At 36.8% G+C, this 26,695-nt stretch overlaps 1 protein-coding gene across 11 annotated transcripts in view; it reads left to right on the top strand.

The window, feature by feature from the left end:
- Positions 1 to 26,695, top strand: part of LRCH3 (leucine rich repeats and calponin homology domain containing 3) — a 107,852-nt gene that overhangs the window by 20,839 nt on the left and 60,318 nt on the right. For all 11 annotated transcript variants that reach the window (XM_027536853.1, XM_027536824.1, XM_027536787.1 and 8 more), the window contains exon 2: positions 25,010 to 25,154. In XM_027536853.1, the coding sequence (XP_027392654.1) occupies positions 25,010 to 25,154 (145 nt within the window). The remainder of the gene's footprint in view (positions 1 to 25,009; positions 25,155 to 26,695) is intronic.

The raw sequence follows: 26,695 nt of genomic DNA, 5'->3' as shown, positions 1-26,695 counted from the left end.
ACTGAAAACTTTATATTTTTCTTTAAGTTATGTTACTATTATCATTAGAGTATGTATTAAAAGTTGTTATTTTTATTTTCATCTGTTTTCTGGAGGAAGAAACCTTACTGCAACATACACAGTTGCAGCTTCATCAGATCAGATCAGTCGCTCAGTCATGTCCGACTCTGTGCGACCCCATGAATCGCAGCACGCCAGGCCTCCCTGTCCATCACCAACTCCTGGAGTTCACTCAGACTCACGTCCATCGAGTCAGTGATGCCATCCAGCCATCTCATCCTCTGTCGTCCCCTTCTCCTCCTGCCCCCAAACCCTCCCAGCATCAGAGTCTTTTCCAATGAGTCAACTCTTCGCATGAGGTGGCCAAAGTACTGGAGTTTCAGCTTTAGCATCATTCCCTCCAAAGAAATCCCAGGGCTGATCTCCTTCAGAATGGACTGGTTGGATCTCCTTGCAGTCCAAGGGACTCTCAAGAGTCCTCTCCAACACCACAGTTCAAAAGCATCAATTCTTTGGCACTCAGCCTTCTTCACAGTCCAGCTCTCACATCCATACATGACCATAGGAAAAACCATAGCCTTGACTAGACGAACCTTTGTTGGCAAAGTAATGTCTCTGCTTTTGAATATGCTATCTAGGTTGGTCATAACTTTCCTTCCAAGGAGTAAGCGTCTTTTAATTTTATGGCTGCAGTCACCATCTGTAGTGATTTTGGAGCCCAGAAAAATAAAGTCTGACACTGTTTCCACTGTTTCCCCATCTATTTCCCATGAAGTGATGAGACCGGATGCCATGATCTTTGTTTTCTGAATGTTGAGCTTTAAGCCAACTTTTTCACTCTCCACTTTCACTTTCATCAAGGGGCTTTTGAGTTCCTCTTCACTTTCTGCCATAAGGGTGGTGTCATCTGCATATCTGAGGTTATTGATATTTCTCCTGGCAATCTTGATTCCAGCTTGTGTTTCTTCCAGCCCAGCGTTTCTCATGATGTACTCTGCATATAAGTTAAATAAACAGGGTGACAATATACAGCCCTGACGTACTCCTTTTCCTATTTGGAACCAGTCTGTTTGTTCCATGTCCAGTTCTAACTGTTGCTTCCTGTTCATAGTAATGCACTATTCAAATTTCTTAGTCTGTTTTTCAAATGTGGACAAACACAGAGATAATTACACAACACCAGTCATTTAGCTTGTTTGAGAAAACAGTAAGAAAAAAAACAAAACATATTGCTCTTGGTTGCAAACATTGAAGTTATTGTCTTGGACTAGAAATCCTAGGCCTGCTCTGCCAATACACAATATACTGTAGTATATGTTTATGTCAATACACAAAATAGCATAGTTTACCATAGGGCACTGATTGTCAAAGTATGGTAACCTAGACTAGCAGCAACAGCATCACATGGGAAATTGTTTGAAATACGTATTACTATTTTTAAAGTTTTTATTTATTTTATTTTTGGCTGCACTTGCTCTTCATTGCTGTGCCTAAGGCTTTATATAGTTGCAGGTGTGTGGGCTTCCCGTTGTGGTGCCTTCTTTTGTTGCAGAGCATGGACTCTGGGGTACATGGGCTTCAATAGTTGTGTCGTACGGGCTTATTTACCTGCAGCATGTGGAATCTTCCCAGACCAGGGATCAAACCCATATCCCTTCATTGACAGGTGGATTCCCAACCACAGGTCCACCAGGTAACTCCAGAAATAAATATTACTCAGTCTCACCTCAGGCCTGTGGTATCTGAAATTCTGGGGACCAGGTCTTGCCCTCCAGGTCCATGTAATGCATGCTAAAGTTTGATAGCCCTTGCCATGGAATATAGAAAATCTCAAGGTAATTATATAATTATTTTTATAATTTCTCCATTAAATTCAGAGCATCCGTTATTTTTAATAGCACAAACTAAAGAATTTATCTAAATTCTAAAGCTCCAATTTTGAGGGGCCAGTACTTTAAAATCTTCATGGTTACAACTTTGCAATGGAAGCCCTAGTACATTGCTTGCTGCTAATAAAACCTTTATTATTCCCTCCACCATGCGTGTGTGCTCAGTCGTTTCAGTCTTGTCCATTCCTTTGCTACCTCATGGACTTTAGCCTACCAGGCTTCTCTGTCTGTGGGTTTACTCTGGCAAGAATAGTGGAGCAGGTTGCCATTTTCTCCTCCAAAGATAATCTTCCCAACCCGGGGATCATACCTGCATCTCCTGCATCAGCAGGTGGATTCTTTCCCATTGAGCTGTCGGGGAAGCCCTCCCTCCACCATACTTTGTTTTTAAAAACTGGAAAACTGCCTTTTACTTTTTAGGAACCGTTGAGTAGTGGAGGGAGAGTAAAGGTTTGATAATAGTATAAAACATTTTATTAAAAGTTTTATTAAATACTTCTTAAAATGATAATCCCCTTCCCCTCAACATAAAGGAATAGAAATTCCAGTAGATACTGGAAAAGCAGGCCAGGGAGCATGAGTAAGAAAAGTAGCTCCTATCTCTTCCCATTATAATTTTCAGCCTTCCTGTTTTAAGATGTGAAAGAAAATCCAGTCCAGTGACATACCAGAGTATAAGTATATTGTAGTTATTTAACCTATAATCCCTGTGGATCTTAAAGGTAATATTTAGTGAGAGTCTCTGAAGAAGCAATTTGATAATGCTGTATGATATCTGTATTAAATGATATCTCTTTAAAAATCCTGATTTTTCACTGGAATAATGGCATTGACTATATTAATCATATACCTGTTTTTCAGCATTTTAAAATAATTTTTAGTATAATAGTGTTTGATGTGAGTGTATTTATGCATGGGCTTTTAATTTGAAGAAATCTAGGTTTGAATTTCGATTCAGTCACTTCCTAACTTTGTGTGACCTATAGGCAATGTTTCTTAACCTTCCTAATGGCGGTTTCCTCATTTGCCTCAAGGACATTTTTTGGATTAAATAAGATTGTGGCTATATGAAACAACAAATGTTCTAGTGCTTATATGTGCTCAGCAAAAGATAGCTTCCTTTCTTTTCTCTTTTCCTTTATTTCCCCTGCTTAATTCAGTGCCATATCTATTTAGTAAAAATGTATTTTGTGCGTGTGTCTCAGGCACTGTTCCAGGCATAGACATAGTTTTTTTCTTTTTTTTTAAAATAAATTGGGAGAGCTTTTTGAAGCATGGTTTTTGAATCTAAAATAAACTAACTCCAGTTTGTTACAAAATGTTTTCTATTTTTCAGTCATATTTTCCATTTCATTATGGAGTCATTTAAGGGCTTCCTTGGTGGCTCAGTGGTAAAGAATCTACCTGCCAGTGCAGGAGATGTAGGTTCCATCCCTGGGTCAGGAACATCACCTGAGAAAGAAATGGCTACCCACTCTAGTATTCTTGCATGGGAAATCCCATGGACAGAGGAGCCTGGTGGGCTACAGTCCATGGGGTCACAAAGGAGTCAGACATGACTTAGCTGCTGAAGAATATGGAGTCATAAAATATATGTAACAGGCTTAAATTGATACATTGTATTGCCACGGTTTTAAATGGACATATACCTCCACTGTGGAGAAAGCAATGGCACCCCACTCCAGTACTCTTGCCTGGAAAATCCCATGGACGGAGGAGCCTGGTGGGCTGCCGTCTATGGGATCGCACAGAGTCGGACACGACTGAAGCAACTTAGCAGCAGCAGCAGCATAACTCCATTGTACTGATAGAAGATAAAGATAGTTGATTGATTACTACTGGTAATTGGTATGTTTTCCCAGAGTTTTTTGTTGAAGTCATTTTTTGTAATGTATGATTTAGTTTCCTTCTGTTTGTACTTTAAAAGTTTCATTTTACTTTGAATTTTTGGATTATCACTTTTAAGGATTTCTTTTAAAATTTTGGAGAAATTCTTTGTCTTTACATTTTATATTACTTAGAGTAAGCTGTCAAATAAAAATATTTTTGACTGCAGAGTTTCATCATTAATAATGCCTTACATTTTTAAAACACCTTTTTCAAAGAACAGAGTTCTCCTGCTTTTTCATTACACAGTTTTTACATTTCACTTATCCTAGTTCTGCATATGTCACCAACGAAACAAGATTAGAACCCAGGTCTCCAGACTACAAAGATAATTCTCTTAGCTAAAGTAAATTAAGGCTTCTAAGTTTGATTTAATTTTTCACTCCTCTTGTTAAATTTCTTTAATATTTTTATCATAGCTCAGCTTTAGAAACATGTACCAACATTTTGTCAGCCTACATGCATTTTTCAGCATCCTACACTCCTAGAATATGTAGAAAACATAATTTGGGAGGGGGAGTTATTTTTCAAAATCGTTCTGTATACATTATTGCTTTTCCTGGGTTAAATATGTGTAAAGTGATAAAACATGGAATATGGGCCTTCTTAGACTCTAGCATCCTTGATAGCTTTTCCATAAGACTTTTTTTTTCCTTTGGTTTATTACACACTCAGTTCCAAACGTTGACTGCCCTGGGGCCTGGCGCGTCCTCCACACAGTGGACAGAGGGTGGAAAGAAGGGCTGGAAAAAATGTGGGGTTTCATGATGTTACAGAAATGAGACCTTTACTCTGGCAATAGGAATTCACATTTCAAAAGTTGATGGTTGTCAAGCTGATCTAAAAAACTTTATGAGAATGCCAAAATAGTTGCTGCTTTTTTAAAACTTGGCCCTTTCTAAAACAAAATTTGTTTTTTCTCTAAATAGCCTTCCATATCAATAAGGAAAGCATATAACTGATTATTTTTGAGTTAGTTCTCTTCTTTAAGATGTGTTGGGAGACAGCATTCTAAGCTGGAGGAAAAAAGGGGGCAGCTATAGCATAGCTTAAATGAAATGAAATGCAATGAAAAAAATCCATTTACCTAGGTTTAGTTGTGTGGAAGATAGATGGCATTGCTTACATTTTCAAATCTTGTAAAAACTAGTCACAAAGTTAAGTACTGTTTAGAACCTCTTGAGGTAGTAAAAAAAAAAACCTCAAAGTTGCTAGAAACATCTTGTGTTAAGTTGTGAAGGAATAATGATCAATAAAAGCATTTACATAAAATGAGTATCTAGCAATTTTACACATCCTATAAAATAAGAGTTTGGGTTTTGAACAAAATGTGAACATTTTAGTATAAACAATGAAACCAAATTGCCATCCAGTAGGAGCCTAGGAAACTTTGGTCATCATTAGTGAGCTAGAATATACAAGATTACCAATATGATATTTAACAACTACATTGGGACTCCTCAGTTAATTGCTTTTATAGAATGACTGAATTGCAGAATAAAAAGGTTGTTTGAGGATCACTTTGTCTTCGTCCTTTTGCTGAATAAAATAACCTGCTTTTTTTTTTTTCACCAGTAAATCCTCAATTTGATTTAACAATTATACTATGAAGAAATCATTTCTGGAAAACTGATTAAAAATTTAAATAGGGTAATGATAATACATTTGGTCATAATTTAAATTCGGCATACATTTTAGAGAGAATTTTATAAGAATGGTAAATTTTAAACAAGTCCTTATTCATGCTTTTAAATATAAATTTAGACCACGCACTTAAAAAAAAGTCAAATACATGTTCAAATTAAATACCAAGGCAGTAAAGGAATTCCATTATGAAAGAAGGCTGATGATATAATTTCAAATACTGACAGAAATTAACCCCACTATAACAAATTATAAATTCAAAGTTGAAATCCTTTCCTTACACTGAAATTGTCAAAATTTTTTGAATAAACGGTCAGCTGAATATTTTCATTTTATGATATTTGTTGAGGATGTGATATACCTAGTAAGACATTTATGTGAAATTAAGTATAAAGATGAGACTAGAAATAGGTTTAAACATTTCATTAGAGATTAAAAAACAAAGCCCATACACTTAAATTCTTCCCTTTCTCACCTGTACTAGTAACAAGATACTGATATCAGTATTGTAACCTGGATACTTGGTCAGTCTGTATATCAGCAATGACAAAAAAAAAAAAAAGGCATTAATCTTTTTTTTTAACTTAAAAAAATTTTAATTGAAGTATGGATAATTTACAATAGTGTATTAGTTTCAAGTATAGAGCAAAGTGAATCCATTATACATACATATACATATATTCTTTTTTAGTTCTTTTCCATTATAAGTTATTACAAGACATTGAGTATAGTCCTTGTGTTATATGGTAGGAAAACAAGTTAATTTTAACAATTTACTTTTCTAATGACATGTTTATGTGTTAAAAAGATTTGACAGTGCATTCATTTAAATGATGATTTTAATTTTAACAAATATCTGTTAGTAACAAATTAAACCTTATTGTAAAGAAATTCTTTATAGTGTCATGACCAGATTTCCTAATTTCAGGGAAGGCCACAATAAATTGACCAGACACGTTACAGTTAAAAATTGTTGTGACAAGATTGTAATAAATTTGTTCAAAAAGTTCATGAAGTTTTAACTTGGAAGGTACTAAAGAGAAATATAAAAAGATATCATTGTATCCTCTAAAAATTTTGATCATAGTCTATGCTTTTAATTTTCTAACTGATCAAACCAACATCTGCCTCATAATGAAGCACATTTTGGCATCTCTGTAAATGCTGCTATGTGAAAGTAAAAATAGGGAAAATAAGTTGTGATAGTCACATTCGCAACTTTCAAAGAAAATTATGTATTTCCTGAATTAGTCATATCAAGTGGTCATCATTCCGTATGAATTCCAGCATTATACATAAAAGTAAGGTGTTAATGGATTTTCTCCACTTATTTCTAACAATCTACTTCATCGTTACTGATTATCAACATCCCTATTGTCAAATTGCTAGGCCCTTCTAGTTCACATTGTTTTTGACTTTGGGGATTGTGAGTTACAGAGACTGGATCTTATTAAAGTATTTGCTTCACGCAGAAATGAGATCAGATCAGATCAGATCAGTCGCTCAGTCGTGTCTGACTCTTTGCGACCCCATGAATCGCAGCACGCCAGGCCTCCGTGTCCATCACCAACTCCCGGAGTTCACTGAGACTCACGTCCATCAAGTCAGTGATGCCGTCCAGCCATCTCATCCTGTGTCGTCCCCTTCTCCTCCTGCCCCCAAACCCTCGCAGCATCAGAGTCTTTTCCAATGAGTCAACTCTTTGCATGAGGTGGCCAAAGTACTGGAGTTTCAGCTTCAGCATCATTCCCTCCAAAGAAATCCCAGGGCTGATCTCCTTCAGAATGGACTGGTTGGATCTCCTTGCAGTCCAAGGGACTCTCTTCAACACCACAGTTCAAAAGCATCAATTCTTCGGCACTCAGCCTTCTTCACAGTCCAGCTCTCACATCCATACATGACCACAGGAAAAACCATAGCCTTGACTAGACGAACCTTTGTTGGCAAAGTAATGTCTCTGCTTTTGAATATGCTATCTAGGTTGGTCATAACCTTCCTTCCAAGGAGTAAGCGTCTTTTAATTTCATGGCTGCAGTCACCATCTGTAGTGATTTTGGAGCCCAAAAAAATAAAGTCTGACACTGTTTCCACTGTTTCCCCATCTATTTCCCATGAAGTGGTGGGACCGGATGCCATGATCTTTGTTTTCTGAATGTTGAGCTTTAAGCCAACTTTTTCACTCTCCACTTTCACTTTCATCAAGAGGCTTTTGAGTTACTCTTCACTTACTGCCATAAGGGTGTGTCATTTGCATATCTGAGGTTATTGATATTTCTCCCAGCAATCTTGATTCCAGCTTGTGTTTCTTCCAGTCCAGCGTTTCTCATGATGTACTCTGCATATAAGTTAAATAAACAGGGTGACAATATACAGCCTTGACGAACTCCTTTCCCTATTTGGAACCAGTCTGTTGTTCCATGTCCAGTTCTAACTGTTGCTTCCTGACCTGCATACAAATTTCTCAAGAGGCAGATCAGGTGGTCTTGTATTCCCATCTCTTTCAGAATTTTCCACAGTTTATTGTGATCCACACAGTCAAAGGCTTTGGCATAGTTAATAAAGCAGAAATAGATATATTTCTGGAACTCTCTTGCTTTTTCGATGATCCAGCGGATGTTGGCAATTTGATCTCTGGTTCCTCTGCCTTTTCTAAAACCAGCTTGAACATCAGGAAGTTCACGGCTCACATATTGCTGAAGCCTGGCTTGGAGAATTTTGAGCATTACTTTACTAGCACGTGAGATGAGTGCAACTGTGCAGTAGTTTGAGCATTCTTTGGCATTGCCTTTCTTTGGGATTGGAATGAAAACTGACCTTTTCCAGTCCTGTGGCCACTGCTGAGTTTTCCAAATTTGCTGGCATATTGAGTGCAGCACTTTCACAGCATCATCTTTCAGAATTTGGAATAGTTCAACTGGAATTCCATCACCTCCACTAGCTTTGTTCGTAGTGATGCTTTCTAAGGCCCACTTGACTTCACATTCCAGGATGTCTGGCTCTAGGTCAGTGATCACACCATTGTGATTATCTGGGTCGTGAAGATCTTTTTTGTACAGTTATTCTGTGTATTCTTGTATCTCTTCTTAATATCTTCTGGTTCTGTTAGGTCCATACCATTTCTGTCCTTTATCGAGCTCATCGCATGAAATGTTCCTTTGGTATCTCTGATTTCCTTGAAGAGATCCCTAGTCTTTCCCATTCTGTTGTTTTCCTCTATTTCTTTGCATTGATCGCTGAAGAAGGCTTTCTTATCTCTTCTTGCTATTCTTTGGAACTCTGCATTCAGATGTTTATATCTGTCCTTTTCTCCTTTGCTTTTCACTTCTCTTCTTTTCACAGCTATTTGTAAGGCTTCCTCAGACAGCCATTTTGCTTTTTTGCATTTCTTTTCTATGGGAATGGTCTTGATCCCTGTCTCCTGTACAGTGTCACTAACCTCATTCCATAGTTCATCAGGCACTCTATCTATCAGATCTAGGCCCTTAAATCTATTTCTCACTTCCACTGTATAATCATAAGGGATTTGATTTAGGTCATACCTGAATGGTCTAGTGGTTTTCCCTACTTTCTTCAATTTAAGTCTGAATTTGGCAATAAGGAGTTCATGATCTGAGACACAGTCAACTCCTGGTCTTGTTTTTCCTGACTGTATAGAGCTTCTCCATGTTTGGCTTCAAAGAATATAATCATTCTGATTTCGGTGTTGACCATCTGGTGATGTCCATGTATAGAGTTTTCTCTTGTGTTGTTGGAAGAGGGTGTTTGTTATGACCAGTGCATTTTCTTGGCAAAACGCTATTAGTCTTTGCCCTGCTTCATTCTGTATTCCAAGGCCAAATTTGCCTGTTACTCCAGGTGTTTCTTGACTTCCTACTTTTGCATTCCAGTCCCCTGTAATGAAAAGGACATCTTTTTTGGGTGTTAGTTCTAAAAGGTCTTGTAGGTCTTCATAGAACCGTTCAACTTCAGCTTCTTCAGCGTTACTGTATGGGGCATAGACTTGGATTACTGTGATATTGAATGGTTTGCCTTGGAAATGAGATAGTCAGTGGCAATCCCTCTTAAAGTTATATGTGTTAATCCCTCAGTTGTGTCCGACTCTTCGAGACCCGCCAGGCTCCTCTGTCCATGGGATTCTCCAAGCGAGAATACTGGAGTGGGTTGCCATTTCCTTCTCCAGGGGATCTTCCCAACCCAGGGATCGAACCCGGGTCTCCCACATTGCAGGCATGTTCTTTACCATCGGAGCCACCAGGGAAGCCTACCTCTCTAAATTTTTTTCCCATTTCACTATGACACCAGTCATGGTGGTCTGAATTTTTATACAGTACTCTAATGCAGAAATTAAACTTAGCATCAGGTTGAGATTTTGAAATTTTTTCAGTCCTTGAAGTTGTTGCTACATACGCTATACACTTCCCATTATTTTCTTCCTCTAGGCAGTCAAGAGATTTCTTCAAGGTCCTTGCTTTCTGAAAAGGAATAGTAATCTTATGACAGACCATTTGTCTTTCCTTTCTGCCTCTGCAGCACTTGGGCAGTGGTCAAAGTCCTGACTCTACTAGTCCTCTGACATCACACTAGCAGGAAGGTGGCGGGTACCTCATTACTGCTGATAACAGGTGGAAGTCCACACACACACACACACACACACACACAGACAAGTCGCTCAGTCGTGTCCGACTCTTTGCGACCCCATGGATTGTAGCCCACCAGGCTCCACCATAAATGTCTCCACTGATCCCACATGGTGGGGAATGGAGCCCTGTTACCTTCTAGTGGGCGTAAATGTCTCAGCTTCTTTCTTGACCGTCTGTGATACCATACCAGTGGGGACTGGTTGGGGGAGCCAATGAAGTGCTAAGTTACAGTCCTGCAAGGGTGGAAGTTTAGGCTCCCTGTTTAACCTTTGCTCCTTGCATGGTATGTGAGGCCAGTTTTTTCTGAGGTGTTTGGCTGAAGTAGAGTAGTTACTGTCTGAAAGTTTTCTATCCTGTTAAGTTGCCCCTTTCCTGCTCCTTTGGCTAGAGAAAGCAGGCTTTTGTTTTAGCTGTTTTGTTTTGTCTCTGTCCATTGGTGTTTCTGGATTGCCAAGTTGGAGATGTCATCTCCAAGGATATATGGCGCAAAAAGAAAACCCAGGGAACTGATCACCATTTAATTCCTTGGATCTCGAAACCCTTAGTTGTCTTGTTTTAACCCTTTTTAATCTTATGTTTGTTTTAGATGTAATGACCAGTTTTTAGTTTAGGAAGAGAGAAAAATGCATCTACTCTTTCTTACAGGAAGCAGAAGTCACTAATTGGCATTTAAAATTATATAAATTTAATAAAAAGTTAAAATCAAAAACAATTTTTAAAGAATATTCATACATATATAAATAAGACTTAAGAATGAAAAGACTAGAAAATATTCGTATTTCAACTTCTCTCGGTTGTATGATTTTATTAATACCTAAAATAAAATTATTTTTATTGCATTCTCAACAAAATTTTCATGTCAATCTCATAGTAGTTGAAAGCATAGAGGAAGTAACTATATATAGAGTATTTTTTAGATTTAAAATTTTAGAACAGATTTAAAGACAATGTTTTAAAAGTGTAACATACTTTTGTCAGTCATCACAGTATCTTCATTAAATGGTCAACTGTTTATGTTCTTTCTCCTTGGTATTTGTTAGCCTGTGGGAAGCACCCCAAACAGTATCACTGTGGCTTGTTAAATAGTTACCAAATAAATCATATTCTCAGTTATAACTTTTACATAATTCTTTAGGGTCTTGATCTTCCTTAAGAATTTTAGTTTATATTTTATAATTAATAATTTAATATTGAATGTATATTTTAGAAATTTATAATAATTTGTTTTATCTTTATTGTTAAAGGATATTATCTCTATAATATACTTCTGGAATTTATATAGCTTAGTGTTAAAATTCTCTTATACTGAATATTTGTCATAGTCTCAGCCCCTTTTCAGAGAAGGCAATGGCACCCCATTCCAGTACTCTTGCCTGGAAAAATCCCATGGACGGAGGAGCCTGGTGGGCTGCAGTCCATGGAGTCGCTAAGAGTCTGACAGGACTGAGCGACTTCACTTTCACTTTTCACTTTCGTGCATTGGAGAAGGAAATGGCAACCCACTCCAGTGTTCTTGCCTGGAGAATCCCAGGGACGGGGGAGCCTGGTGGGCTGCTGTCTATGGGGTCGCACAGCGTCGGACATGACTGAAGCTACTTAGCAGCAGCAGCAGCCCCTTTTAACATTTGCAGCAGTGACAGTTCTCACAAAAAGTGATAGTACTGTCTATGTGAATATTGCATAATAGGCTTCATTTGGTAAGGATGATGTCATTGCATGGGATGGGCTCAAGGAGTTACTATAAGAACATAAGACTTTTGACTATTAGCATTTCTTAATAAATACCGTACAGTTAAAAACATTAATTTGTGTTTGGATTGGAATGAAGCTAGGTTTTCCTGGCTTTTCGAGATTTAAAGAAATAAGTCCTCATTACAAACCTGAATAGAATGAAATATTAAATCCTTTTTTCCCCCTGGGATAGAGAAATGGAGTTAGGAAGGAAAGAAAAATGGTGTTAGGAAGGAAAAAGCTAATAAACAATTTACATTTTTTGTTACACAGTTGTAAAACTAACTTTCTGAGATTTGGCATTACAGAATACTTTAAATTTTTGTTTCTTTAATTTCTGCACTAAATAGTTTATTGCTGAGGTGTAAGATAGGGTTTTTAGAAAAGTCTGTGATTTTGAAGGAAAATTTTTAAGATACATATCACTAAAAAGAGACAGATTACATTTATTGTCTACTTTAAGTACTATGCATTTTTATTGTAATAAAATATATGTAACACAATTTACCATTAAATCATTTTTAAGTGTATTGTTCAGTGGCATTGAGTATATTCACATTGTTGTACAACCATCACCACTATATCCATCTCTATAACTTTTTTTTTAATTTACTTTTTTATTGAAGGATAATTGTTTTACAGAATTTTGTTGTTTTCTGTCAAACCTCAACATAAATCAGCCATAGATATACATATATCCCCTCTCTTTTGAATCTCCCTCCCCACCCCTCTACGTTGATACAAAGGCCCTGTTTTGAGTTTCCTGAGCCATACAGCAAATTCCCATTGGCTGTCTGTTTCACATATGACATCTCCATAACTTTTTCATCATCTAAGACTGCAATTATATTTATTAAATAGTATCTCTCCATTACCTCTTCCCCTTACCCCCTGGTAACCATTCTATTTTCTATCTCTATGAATTTGAGTATTCTAGTTATGTATGGAATCATACAGTAGTTATCCTTTGTCTGTGGCTTGTTTTTGGAGAAGGAAATGGCAACCCACTCCTGGAGAATCCCGGGGACAGAGGAGCCTGGTGGGCTGCCGTCTATGGGGTCACACAGAGTTGGACACGACTGAAGTGACTTAGCTGCAGCAGCAGCTGGCTTGTTTCACTTAGCACAATGTTTTCAAGGTTCATTCATGTTGTAGCATGTATCAGAACATTTTAAGGCTGAATAATATTTTGTTGTAAATATATATCACATTTTATTCATTCATTTGTTGGTGGACATTTGGATTGTTCATTTGGATTGTTCATTTGGGTTGTTTCCATCTTTTTTTCTGTTGTGAATAATGCAGCCATAATATTGGTAGACAAATACCTGTTCGAGTCCCTGCTTTTAGTTCTTTTGGGTATGTACTCAGAAGTTAATTGTTGGATCATAAACATAATTTCATGTTTAATTTTTTTGAAGAACCACTTTAATGTTTTCTACAGCAATTATACCATTTTACATTTTCACCAGCAATGCTCAAGGATTCCATTATTACATATTCTCACCAACTCTTATTATTTTCTGGCTTTTGTTGTTAATAATGATTATCCTTATTGATATGAAGTGGTACCTCATTGTGGTTTTGATTTACATTTCCTTAATCATTAGTGATGTTGAGTGTTTTTCCATGAGCTTTTTGGCCATTTGGAAAAATATCTATTCAATTCCGTGCCCATTTTTGAGTCGGTGATGCTATCTAACCATCTCATTCTCTGTCATCCCCTTCTCCTTTTGCCTTCAGTCTTTCGCAGCATCAGGGTCAGCTGCTGAATACATCATTGCTGCATGATGCAAAGTCAGCTCTTTGCATCAGGTAGCCAAAGTATTGGTGCTTCAGCTTCAGCATCCGTCCTTTCAATGAATATTCAAGGTTGATTTCCTTTAGGATTGACTGGATCCCTGACTCAGTTGAAATTAATTTGAGCAAACTCTGGGAGATAGTGAAGGACAGAGAAGCCTGGAATGCTGCAGTCCATGGGGTTGCAAAGAGTTGGACACGACTTAGCGACAGAACAACACAACAACCATTTCTTAATTGGGTTGTTTGGTTTTGTTGTTGAGTATTAGGAGTGGATGTATGTGTGTGTGGGTATATGTATTCATTCTAGATGTTAACCTATCATTGATTTTACCCATTTTATTTTTAATTCTTGTTGAAGAGGGATGGTGGTAGTGTGGGTATAATCTGACCTGGTCTATGAGTATCTCTTCTACATTTCCACTACTGCTATTAAGGATCTTTTCTTATGCCCACATTAAAGATTAATTAATTACCTACCAAATAAACTTTGTGTGTTCAGAAATAATTTCCAAATTTTTAATTTAAAAATAGCTAATTAGAGAGTTGATCAGCATGAAATATCCAGTGTTGGCACACTGAATTAGCTTAATTCTAGCAAATAAACTTGACCTTTTAATAAGTCAGATATTGTATTAGATGCAAAAGACACAAAGCTCTTGGTCTCAAGGAAGTTAAAATCTAATAAAGAATTACAGTACAGTGTGATCATTGCTACACTAGAGTAATGGAAACATAGGGGGAGAATTTTTTGAGTGCCTAGACAAATCAAGGGAAGTAAAATGAGATGATGTTTGAGATGGCTCTTAAAGGAGGAGCAGGAGTTTGCCAGGGTATCAAGAATGAAGTGAGCTGTGGAGTTCAGTGTTAACTTCCTTTGGGAGAGTTCCCAAGGTTAAACATCACTGGTATATATGACTCGGTATATATGACTCCGAAAAGCTGGGAGGGAAGGAGAGGCAACCTTTGTGAATAAAAGGGAGGAATTAAGAACATTGTGAGCTGAGTAAACACCCTAAAAAATGTCTCACTATATATTTACATTTATGATAATAAGCAGTACACAATAGCTTAAAGCATCTGTTTTTTTAAGTGAGATTTGGTCCCTTTCTCTTGTGTGCTTTAGACAATCTGGTCATGTATAAGAGCTGGAAACATTCTCAAGAACACTATATAGAAATGAATAAATACAAGTTATTTAAGTTTAAATTTAAAATATTTGTATTAATTGGTTCAACTGAATTTAAATTATTTTGAGTGTCATCCAGATAAATGGTTCCTTTATAACGGCAATGTCACCACATTATTTCTTCCGATAGCTTTCGTGAGAATAGGGAGAAGAATAGATGGACAGAGGCAAGCACAATATCAGATCTAGTGGTTCAAAGGAAATGATCTCAGGCACCTTATTATAGAAGTCAGACACTGATCTGCGCAGAAAAGGAAAGTGCTTCTTGCAGCACTAGGAGGAATCAAGAATAGTGATTGTTAAGTTTGTACTGAAAGAAGGGGCAAAATTGTGCAGACTTCTTTAAGAGCAAAGAAGGAATTTGTTGAACTAAACATTGAAACTGCTTAGTTTATTTATAATTATTTCAAAATATTTAATTCATAGAATTATTTGTTATAAACAAGTTTTTATGTTATAAAGAATTAGGGTTTTTCCTTTTCTTTTTAACTAACTTATGAGAAGCAATATCATGTTAGTAAAATAATTATACTTTTTTTTTTTTGGAACCTTGTGACCTTCAGAGTCTCAAACAGAAATAAGAAGTCATAAAGTTACCTGGAAGGAAAATGCCATGTCAGTTAAAGAAATGTTTCCCAAAAACTTTTTTGGGTTTAAGAAGCCATGTTACTGTTGTCTTTGGATTCCAGGTTTGTCCCCTGAAAGCAAGAATCAACTACTCTTCACTCATAAAATCATAAAGTTATTGAATAGTTAATTGGAGAGATAGACTTAGGAAAAAAGTACTTTTTAACGTGTTTCTTGCCTGGAAAAAAAAAAAGGCAAAATAATGGAAAATATCAGTGAAAGTGTTAGGAAGATTCTGAAGTCTTCTAGAAATCTGTTGTTTAGTCGCTAAGTCATGTCCAACTCTTTCTGTGACCCTATGGATTGTAGCCCGCCAGGCTCCTAGATGGTAATAAATGGTAGAACTAGGGCTGAAGTCTGGCTATGTCATATGTCTCATTTAAGATAATAGTTTACTCTAAATTTCATTGTTTTGGAGCATGGCTTTGAAAACTTCATTGGCAGGCTTTGTAAAAGTGAAAGTCGCTCAGTCATCTCTGGCTCTTTGTGACCCAATGGACTGTATAGCCTGGCAGGCTCTTCTGTCCATGGAATTCTCCAGGCCAGAATACTGTAGTGTGTAGCCATTCCCTTCTCCAGGAGATCTTCCCAACCCAGGGACCAAACCCAGGTCTCCTGCATTGCAGGCAGATTCTTTACCATCTAAGCCACCAGGGAAGCCCTCATTTAAGATAATAGTTTTACTCTAAATTGCTTAGTTTTGGGCTGTGGCTTTGGAAACAGTTTATTGGCAGGGTATGTAATGAACCATATTTCAAGATGAAAATATTATGAGAATTCAGTCACAATTTTAAGGATGATCTTTATAAACTCTAAAGTTGAGTTCATTTTCCAATATTGTATAAAACCAGAATCCATTCTAGGCAGAAGTTCATGTTCTTTCCTGTGTGAGCAGAGAGTCTTTTAAATTGGTTGCATTACCTGAAAAGGAAAAATTTGTAATGTATTTGAATTATATTTAAAAATAAATGAGGGGAGAAAAATTTAATTAGAAAATTGCAGGAGTATATACATGTATGTATGTGTGTAAGTATATTTATATATACATCCTTTCTCATCATTAAGATTTAAGATCAATACTTAAGTAATCCTTATTGTCATGTATCTCTTAACTTCAGCTAACATGTTTCACTACCAGATAGCCACATGTATTTATGATGATTTAAATCTTTTAGATACCCTTTCTACCTGTCATGAACCAGTAGCTTGTAGTTTCTTTAATCGTTCTGTCAGAGCAGAACAAGAGTACCGTTTTCTCCAGCCTTCAGTTGTAGTTTTTTTCCCCTGTCCTCAAGCTTCCACTAACAGGCACTAGGAGGCCCTTAGGGCCACTGCTTGCTGCCTAATTTTAAGCCAGTTTTAGTGTTTTGTTACAGCAGCACTCCACTTCAGGTACCAATTTCTCTTTTGTTTTTCTATTGCCGTATAACAGATCACTGTAAAGCTGGGTGGCTTACAAAAACAACCCAGCAACAGTCATTAATCCTGAAACTTCCCTCAGAATTGGTGGTTTTCCCTTTGGTTCTCTGCTCTGCAAACTAACTTGCCACAAAAATTTCTGTTACATGAGGGTGAAAAATAGCTGATTCTAGAACTGGGGCACAGAAGTTGCAAAATAAGCCTGGAACATCTTGCTGTGTCAGAATAAAAGGAAATGCTAAAAAAAAAAAATGACATATCAAAAAGATACAGGAGGACTTCTCTGGTGGTATGGTATTTAGAAATCCGCCTATCAATACAGGGGGCACGGGTTCCATTTCTGGTCTCAGAAGATTCCACATGCTGCGGAACAGCTAAAACCTGTGTGCCACAACTACTGAGCCCATGGGCCTAGATCAAGCGAAGCCACCACAATGAGAGGTCTGTGCACCACAATGAAGATAGCCCCCACTCACCACAACTAGAGAAAGCCCACAGGCAGCAGCAAAGACCCAGTGCAACCAAAAACAAATAAATAAGCAAACAAACTAAAAGATACAGAAGCTAGTTTAAAGGGGAGTTTTTATAATCAGTTCAGTTCAGTCGCTCAGTTGTGTCCAGTTCTTTGTGACCCTGTGAACTGCAGCACACCAGGCCTCCCTGTCTGTCACCAACTCCTGGAGTCCACCCAAACCCATGTCCATTGAGTCAGTGATGCCATCCAACCATCTCTTCCTCTGTCGTCTCCTTCTCCTCCTGCCCTCAATCTTTCCTAGCATCAGGGTCTTTTCAAATGAGTCAGCTCTTCGCATCAGGTGGCCGTATCAGGTCTGGGTCAAAATGGGTTATAACATTGAATAAAATGAAAATCCATGAGTTTAGGCAGCAAATAGGTCAGTAAATGTACATCTTTTTTAAAAAAATAGGAAGGTATCATAAATTAAAAACATTTTAAACTTCAAAATGGAAAAAAGTCCTAATGTCAGTTTTTATATACCTAAGCCATTCTTTTGTTTGTTTGTTTTATAATCTATTTATTTTTTTGGTTGCACTGGGTCTTTGTTACCGCATGCAGGCTTTTTCTAGTTGCAGGGAACAAGGGCTACTCACCGTTGTGGTACACTCTGTTCTCATGGCAGTGGCTTCTTTTGTTGTGGGGCACAGGTTCTAGACACATGGGCTTCAGTAGTGGCAGCACACAGGCTCAGTAGTCACAGCTCAGGAGCTCTAGAGTACAGGCTCAGTAGTTGTGGCACACAGGTTTAGTTGCTCCATGCATATGGAATCTTCCTGACCATGGTTTGAACACATGTCCCCTGCATTGTCAGGCATGTTGCTATCCACTATGCCACCTGGGAAGTCCACCCTCCTATCTTGAGGCAGCATCTCTGACCAGGAGAGAGAGGCTGCAGATGGTCTGGGATGTGTGCATCTGCCCAAGTTTCTGTTCTGCATTGATAGAAACAATAATGCAATCTGAAGGGCTTTCTCAATCATACACTTTCTGAATCACTTGAAAAAAGTGTTGGAAAAGCCACTGTTTCCGAGTGTCCCTGCTGCTGGCATCGTCTAACTGAGGGTACTGGCACTGAGCATGCCTCCTTCATTCCCTTTGGAATAATCAGCCATCTTCCACCATAATTCTCCAGTACTTAGCATGTCTTCACCCTCCTTTAAGTAGGCCCCTTGGGGAGAATAAGAAGTTGACGGAAAAGGTTTATATGGCTTACTTTTTTAGCTACCAGAGGTCTTCCATATTGTTGTTATGAAATCTGACCAACGAAGACATCTTCTTTTTTTTTATATATATATATTTTATTTTTTAACTTTACAATATTGTATTGGTTTTGCCATATATCAACATGCACCTGCCACAGGTATACACGTGTTCCCCATCCTGAACCCTCCTCCCTCCTCCCTCCCCGTACTATCCCTCTGGGTCGTCCCAGTGCACCAGCCCCAAGCATCCAGTATCCTGCATCGAACCAACACATCTTCTTAAGTCCTGGCCCCAGTGTGCTTCCAGGGCTCTCTCAGGCTCCCTCTGTGTGCCCCTTCCATCCAGCTTCCTAAGCCATTCTTTTTTATGGTTATAACCTATCTTAACTTTTTAAAAATTATAAATACCTATTTATGGTTTGATACACATAATAGTTTTTCCCTCAAGGGTTGGAATTGATTCATTTTATCTAAAATGTACTTCTTTAGAAATTATTTTCAATCCAGGTTATGTAGTGTTTCTTAAAAACAAAAAAATAAAGATAAAATTGTAATTTTGTCCTTTTTCAGTATATTAATTATGCCTTACCATAGATGAAGCTCTATAGATGGAAGACAGGATTCTTTATTCTTATTCTACAGTTTTTGTTTCATTCATTTATTTGGTCTTTTTTTGAATAAATATTGAGTGCTATTATATGCTATGTACTGTGGCACTACTAAGTGCCAACTTATACAGAGTTGAACAAAGCAGACCTTTTCCCTACTCTTTAAACATTCACCATGTGAATCTAGAGTGATCATTCTCGTGCACCCCCCTATAATATTGAAGATTCTCTTTACATTGTTTTAGACTTTTTTCTTTAACATAGTATTTTTAAACTTGTATATTTGAAATGAGTTTAACTTTGAGGGTAACTTTTTTTTATAAATAAGGAAAATCAGCATTTCATTGCAAGCAATATGTTTTAAAACTTTTTCCATTGAAATATTTCTTTTACTTATCTGAAGCTGCCATAATACATTTTTTTAGCTAAAAGTTTTTTCATATTTTTTATCAGGCCAAAATAGGCTTTTTCTGCTTTGTTCAACTGAATAATACATCCAGGAGCTGTGCCAGGGTGGTATAGTTGTCGGCTCATATTAAGACCAAGGCCACATTCAGGATATGATATGTAGAAGTAACTTAATAGCTTAATTTGCAGAGTTGCTTATTATCCAGTTTATGGCTTTTTACAATACTTGGCAAATCTCAGTTGAGCATGCAGTCTGGAAAACAGCCTACAACTGACTACATTGACACAGAGATGGAAATTTAGAGGGCTCATGTGGGAATAACTAGTCTTATCTATATGTGTGAAATCAAATTTACTCTAGTGATACAAAAATATAGCAACCTCTCTTTATTTAACCTCACTGAAAGATAAGGAAACTGTTAAGCATTTTAATGTAAATCTTCAAATAAGTGTTTTCTACCTTTATGCTTTTTAAATTAAGTATACTGAAAGCAGTATTCTTTTTGGTGACCAAAGATCATAAGTTATTTTATTGTACTCTGCTATATTTTATTGCTATATTTATATTTACATTTATCTGCTATATTTATAATTTATAATACCTTGTAATTGGTGAGGTGGTGATATTTTCACTGTATTGCTGTCAACCTTATGAAGATAGCTTTATGTGTGTGCCTCTTTGCATTTTATATGAAAATAATGAAATAATTTTGAAGTATATGAAATATACTTTATTTGAATTTCATATATATTTGAAAATATATGAAATATATTTTATTCCTAATTTATATTTATCTGCTATATTTATATTTACAATACCTTGTAATTGGTGAGATGATGGTATTTTCGCTGTATTGCTGTCAACCTTATGAAGATAGCTTTATGTGTGTGCCTCTTTGCATTTTATATGAAAATAATGAAATAATTTTGAAGTATATGAAATAATTTTCTGTGCATTATTTGATTTTATTCTTAGAACAATCCTAAGAGGCAGTGACAGAAGAGATGAAGAAAAATGGTTGGGCTCACAATTTATTTGAACCAAGAAATTGAGTGTTTGTTGATAAGATTATATTGGGGGGCAGGGGGACAGAGAAAGGTGTCAAGATGCTTCCAGAATCCTGACTTAAGCAATTGGATAAATAAAAGCATCATGTACTGAGAAAGGAAATACTGCAAAAAGAGTGTATTTGCACATATGTAACATTTCAGTGGCATTGTATGTGAAGTTAGTCCTCAGAAGCTCAGAAGTCTTTTTTACCTCTGTGGAAACACATGAGGTAGTTTCAGAGCATTCAGTTTACATACAAACTCAGGACACTGCCTATAACATGAGAATTTCCTATATCAATTTAGTTACCAAGTCAAATATGGTTAAATTTTTATTTCAGCCTTTATTTCCTTCTTTTGAACTTTAATGATTAATAAAATTGGAAGTATTAGTAGTCTAGCTGAGGAGACTTTGCTGTTTTGAGTACAGTTGAGATTCTTATAGTAAGAAAGAAGGAAAGAGCATAGATACTCAAAGGGCAATGAACTACATCTTTCATAAATAACATGGCCCTTTAAAAAGTTCAAATATATTGATTGGGTCTCCTTGTTAGTTCCTCAGTCTTGTCCAACTCTTTGTGACCCTGTGGACCGTAGTCCACCAGGCTCCTCTGTCCATGGAATTTTCCAGGCAAGAATATTGGAATGGGTTGCCATTTCCTTCTCCAGGGAGTCTTCCTGACCTAGGGATCGAACCAGGTCTCCCGCATTGCAGGCAGATTCTTTACCATCTAAGACACCAGGGAAGTGTATTGATTAGGTGATAATGTTAAATATAGAGTGTTTCAGTTAAAATATTAAGATTGTCAGACAATAAAAAGAAAGAAAATCTACCTATAGGTTGTTTATAAGAAACATGTTCAAAGTGTAATAATCCAAAAAGTTCGAAACTAAAAAACAGGAAAAAGTACTCTGTAGAAATATTGATTGTTAGTTTTCTGTGCTATATAACAAATTATCACAAATTTAGCAGCTCTTCCTGGTTTCTTTGGATCAGGAGTCTAGGCACACCTTAGCCTGGTCTACTGCAAGGTGTTGATCTAGATTGAATTCTCATCTTGAGGTGAAGAATCTGCTTCCACGCTCCCTCAGGTTGTTGGCAGAATTTATTTCCTTGAAACTATAGAGTTTGCAGCAACTTACTTCTTCAAAGTTGGCAACAGAGATAGAACAGATTGGATAAGAGAATCATAACCACAGGAATGGCATCACATCATGTTTGCAATATTCTATTGGTTAGGAGCAAGTTGGTTACTTTTGAAGGCCCACCTACACTCAAGTGGAAAAAGGGATATTATACAGGGTGTTAATAGGGATCATGGGAGTCACATTAAAGTCAGTCCAACAAACCAACCAAAAGAAGAGATTTCAAAGCAAGTAACTGTACTAGGAATAAAAGGAGTAGTAACTTAGGAGTTATAAAAAGTTTGGTTTTTCAGTTCAGTTCAGTCGCTCAGTCATGTCCGACTCTGCAACCCGATGAACCACAGCACACCAGGCCTCCCTGTCCATCATCAACTCCCGGAATCCACCCAAACCCATGTCCATCGAGTCAGTGATGCCATCCAACCATCTCATCCTCTTTCGTCCTCTTCTCCTCCTGCCTTCAATCTTTCCCAGCATCAGGGTCTTTTCCAATGAGTCAGAAGATAGTAATTTAAAATTTTGGGGGTACCTAAACCCAAAACTCCAAAATACATAAGGAAAGGGTTAAATAATTATACAGAGAAATAGACAAGATAGCAATAAAAATGAAACACTGTAATATACCCTTCTCTCTCAGCAGTTGATACAAAAAACTGACCAAAAAATAAATCAGTAAGGATGCACCTTAAACAATGCAGTTAAATAAATATGACCTAATAGATATAACCAAAACATTGTTCCAATTGTAGAATAAACATTCTTGTCAAACTCACATGGGCTTCCCAGATAATTCAGTGGTAAAGAATCTGCCTGCCAATACAGGAGACATGGGTTCAATCCCTGGGTTGGGAAGATCCCCTGGAAAAGGGAATGGCTACCCACTCCAGTATTCTTACCTGAAGAATTCCATAGTCAGAGGAGCCATGGGGTCACAAAGAACTGCCCCAGATGGAAAGCTTAGTTCCAGTGCACCGTAGAGGTTGTTTCACTATTTTGGTGTAAAATGCCATTGAAGGTGCTCCAGCAGCTTGATCTGAGCTCCAAGGATGAGGCAAACCATGAATTGGCAAAGGAAAATAATTCACTTAAAGGAACTCTAGCAGCAAGAGAAAGGATGAATAAGGATTACATCTAGAAAAAAGCAACTTCAATGAAATAGAGCTATTTGAAGAGATACATGACAAGTTTAACAAACAGAACAAAACAGAATGATCCAATAATTCCACTCCTGGGCATGTATCTGGAGAATATTCTAATTTGAAAAGATACATGCACTTTAGTGTTTATAGCAGCACTATTTACAATAGCCAAGACATGGAAGCAACATAAATGTCTCTTGACAGATGAATGGATAAAGATGTGGTACATACGTATACAATGAAATATTACTCAGCTGTAAAAAAGGAGGAAATAATGCCATCTGCAGCAACATAGATGGATCTAGTGATTATCATACTAAGTGAAGGAAGTCAGACAGAGAAAGACAAATATCATATGATATCACTTATTTGTGGAATTGTAAAAAGTGATACAGATGAACTTGTTTACAAAACAGAAACAGACTTCAGACATAGAGGATAGATTTATGGCTACCAAGAGCAAAGGACAGGAAGGAGGTGGGGATAAATTAGAAGTTTGGAATTAGCAGATACAGACTACTACATACAAAATAAACAAGGTCTTACTGTAACAGCACAGGGAACTATGTTCAATATCCTGTAATAAACTCTAGTGGAAAAGAATCTGAAAAAGGAGATATATGTCAAGTTACATATATATATATGGGCATGTGTGTGTGTGTGTATGTATGTATGTATGTGTGTGTGTGTATATATATATGTGTGTGTGTGTGTGTGTGTGTGTGTGTGTGTATATGGGCTTCCCTGGTGGCTCAGATGATAAAGAATCCACCTGCAATGCGGGAGACCTGGATTTGATCCCTGGGTTGGGAAGATCCCCTGGAGGAGGGCATAGCAACCCAATCCAGTCTTCTTGCCTGGAGAATCCCCATAGATGGAGCCTGGGGTCACAAAGAGTCAGGCAGGACTGACCCACTAAGCACAGCACAGTGCACGCACGCACGCACACACACGGAACATAGTGCAAAGTGTACTACTGGTTTACAAAAGAAGATAAGGTAAATGTTTGGTTTTTTCCCCTTTGTCAGCTTTCAAGATAATGAATTGGTTCTTTATCATCTTTGGGGGAGTGTTTTATTTTAAACTCCTATAATTCAGTAGCATGTTATAGATTGCAGTCTGCTGCATTTATTGTCTTTACTGAATCTCAAATTGTCTCATCTTTGGCCAGTGGGAGCAGAGATGTTTCCTGAGTCCTTTTGATATGACCCTGATACTTTTTGACTGATAAAGAGACAGTATTTTATTTTGTTTTGTTTTTCTTCATTTTTCAGAAAACTTCAGGATGTTGTCTGTGCTTTTGGGAATGTGGATTTTAGGGATCCGTTTGTTTTCTAGGATATTTGATACTTAGCATGATCTGTGATGTGATTTGTAGGCTGATATTCCTTGGAATTTATGTTACTTGCAAAGAATAATGGTTTTATCTTTTTAGTATTTGTGTGTGTGTGCCAGGTCGCTTCTGTCTGGCACATGTCTGAACTCTGTGAGACCCCATGGACTGTTGCCCAACAGGCTTCTCTATCCATGGGATTCTCCAGGCAGGAATACTAAAGTGGGTTGCCATGCCCTCCTCCAGGGGATCTTCCTGTCTCAGGATTCGAACCCCCATCTGTTACATCTCCTGCATCGGCAGGAGGCTCTTTACCATTCAGGCCACCTGGGAAGCCCATTTAGTATTTATGGAGACTCAAAAGTAACCAACAGGGCTTCCCTGGTGGCTCAGACTATAAATAATCTGCCTGCAATATGGGAGACCTGGATTCGATTCCTTGGTCGGGAAGATCCCCTGGAGAAGGGCATGACAACCCACTTGAGTATTCTTGCCTGGAGAATTCGATGGACAGAGGAACCTGGTGGGCTACATGTCTGTGGGGTCGCAAAGAGTCAGACCCAATTGAGTGACACCCAAAAGGAACCAGCATTTTCCAGCAACAGATGTAGAGGCATATGTTAAGCTGGTTTATTCAATCAGTTAATATTTGAATGTTTACTCTGGAACAAACTCCACAATAGGAACTCTGGGAGATTCTAACAATTATGAAACCTACTTTTTGTTTAAAATTTTTATAAAATAAGTTCCAGGGATTGATTTTAAAATTGCTTGTTTCAGATCTGTCACGAAATCGCCTCTCAGAAATTCCCATAGAAGCATGTCACTTCGTTTCTCTTGAGAATCTCAATTTATACCAAAATTGTATTCGATATGTACCAGAGGCAATTCTAAACCTACAAGCACTAACTTTCTTAAATATTAGGTAAGAACTTTTTTTTAAATTTTAGTTTTGTGTGGTGTTTTCATTTTTCCTCTTCCCTTTCACTAAAGTTAACGTTATCTGAGGAATTCCCTGTGGTGGTCCGGTGGCTAGAACCCCATGCTTCCATTTCAAGGGGCGCAGGTTTCATGCCTGGTCAGGGAACTAAAATCTTGCATTCTTTGCAGCCAAAAAATAGAAATGATACTTTTAAAAAAAATTACATCATCTGTTTATATCAGCAATATCTCTTCATGTTTTTAGGCTAAATTAACAGTATTTTCTGGGTCCCTCTAGTTTCTCCTTTTGTCTTTGCCTTTGCAATAGTTAACAAACTCTAATAAGAGCTGTTACCCTAATTGTTTTGTAGCAGTGGTTCTCCAATTACATTTTCAAATAAATTTCATCAAATAAGAATGGTAGATCTGAAATTATTTTGATTTTTGTGATTATGTATTTTTGTATACTAAGTTCTGAACATATAAATGCATTTATTTAACTCATCTACTCCATTGTTTCACATCTTACAAGACTTCTTTTGTTATTTCATTATAAAAAGTTATAAATGTTGACTGGAGAAAATAAATTTAGAAAAGTAAAGGAAATCCATCAAAATGTGTCTGAATTAACAGATGAATTTTTCCTTTTTTTCTAGGCCTTTAGTCGAATTTTTAAATAAATTTTTCCCCTTGTTAAGAAATATCCTTTGGAAATATTTTTTATATGTAATCATTTTAATGTATAGTTTATATATTTCTAAAACTCATTTTTGCTCTCAGATATTTACTTATTTCAGTTTTTTCTTATAAAAGTAGAACTAGTAGACAGCTTTGTATGTGAATGTCTAATTATTAGATATTAGAAGTTTTAATGGCTCATGATCAGTTAATAAAATCATCAAAAGATCTTACAAATGGGGGCAATTGTTACTAAGGATTAAGATGTTAAATATGCATAAGGAAAATTTTAACTTATTTTTATCCTTATGATGTATTTTTTACTTCCAGTTCTGATTTGTATACTTTTGTTTAGATAAAAGATTTCTTATCTATACTTCAGTCAGTATGATATGTCTAAAATCACAATCTGTCCATTTTTTCCCATAGAACTATATTTGGTTTGTTTATATACATTTGGTTATAATGCTGTAATGATGAGGCAAGTAAATTATAAATACTTTTAATGTTTATAACTCTTTGGAAAGAAGAGAGGATGCTAGTTATCTACCCTATTTTAAAATAATTTTTTCTTATATAAATTTAACTGTAATACAATAATATGATTTGTTTATGAGACTTTTCATTATTTGCTAAGGAGTTTTATGGTGCAAGAGTCCTGTAAACCCTGTGATTTACAGTTGAGGAATCTGTGTAAGATGCAGATTAATTAAATGCTTTGCCTAAAAAACAAAGCTGACAAGTGACAAACTTGAACTCAAATCTGTTTTTTCAAACTCAAATCTAATATCCTGTTTCTTTCTTGTAAGATTTACAGTTGTTATTATACTGAGTGTAGAATGAGAAAGATGGCAATTTTTCTCCCTG

Source organism: Bos indicus x Bos taurus, chromosome 1 (genome assembly GCF_003369695.1).
Source record: "Bos indicus x Bos taurus breed Angus x Brahman F1 hybrid chromosome 1, Bos_hybrid_MaternalHap_v2.0, whole genome shotgun sequence".
Lineage (NCBI taxonomy): Eukaryota > Metazoa > Chordata > Mammalia > Artiodactyla > Bovidae > Bos > Bos indicus x Bos taurus.
The sequence above is the reverse complement of the archived record's forward strand: the minus strand, read 5'-3'. Positions and strand labels throughout refer to the sequence as shown.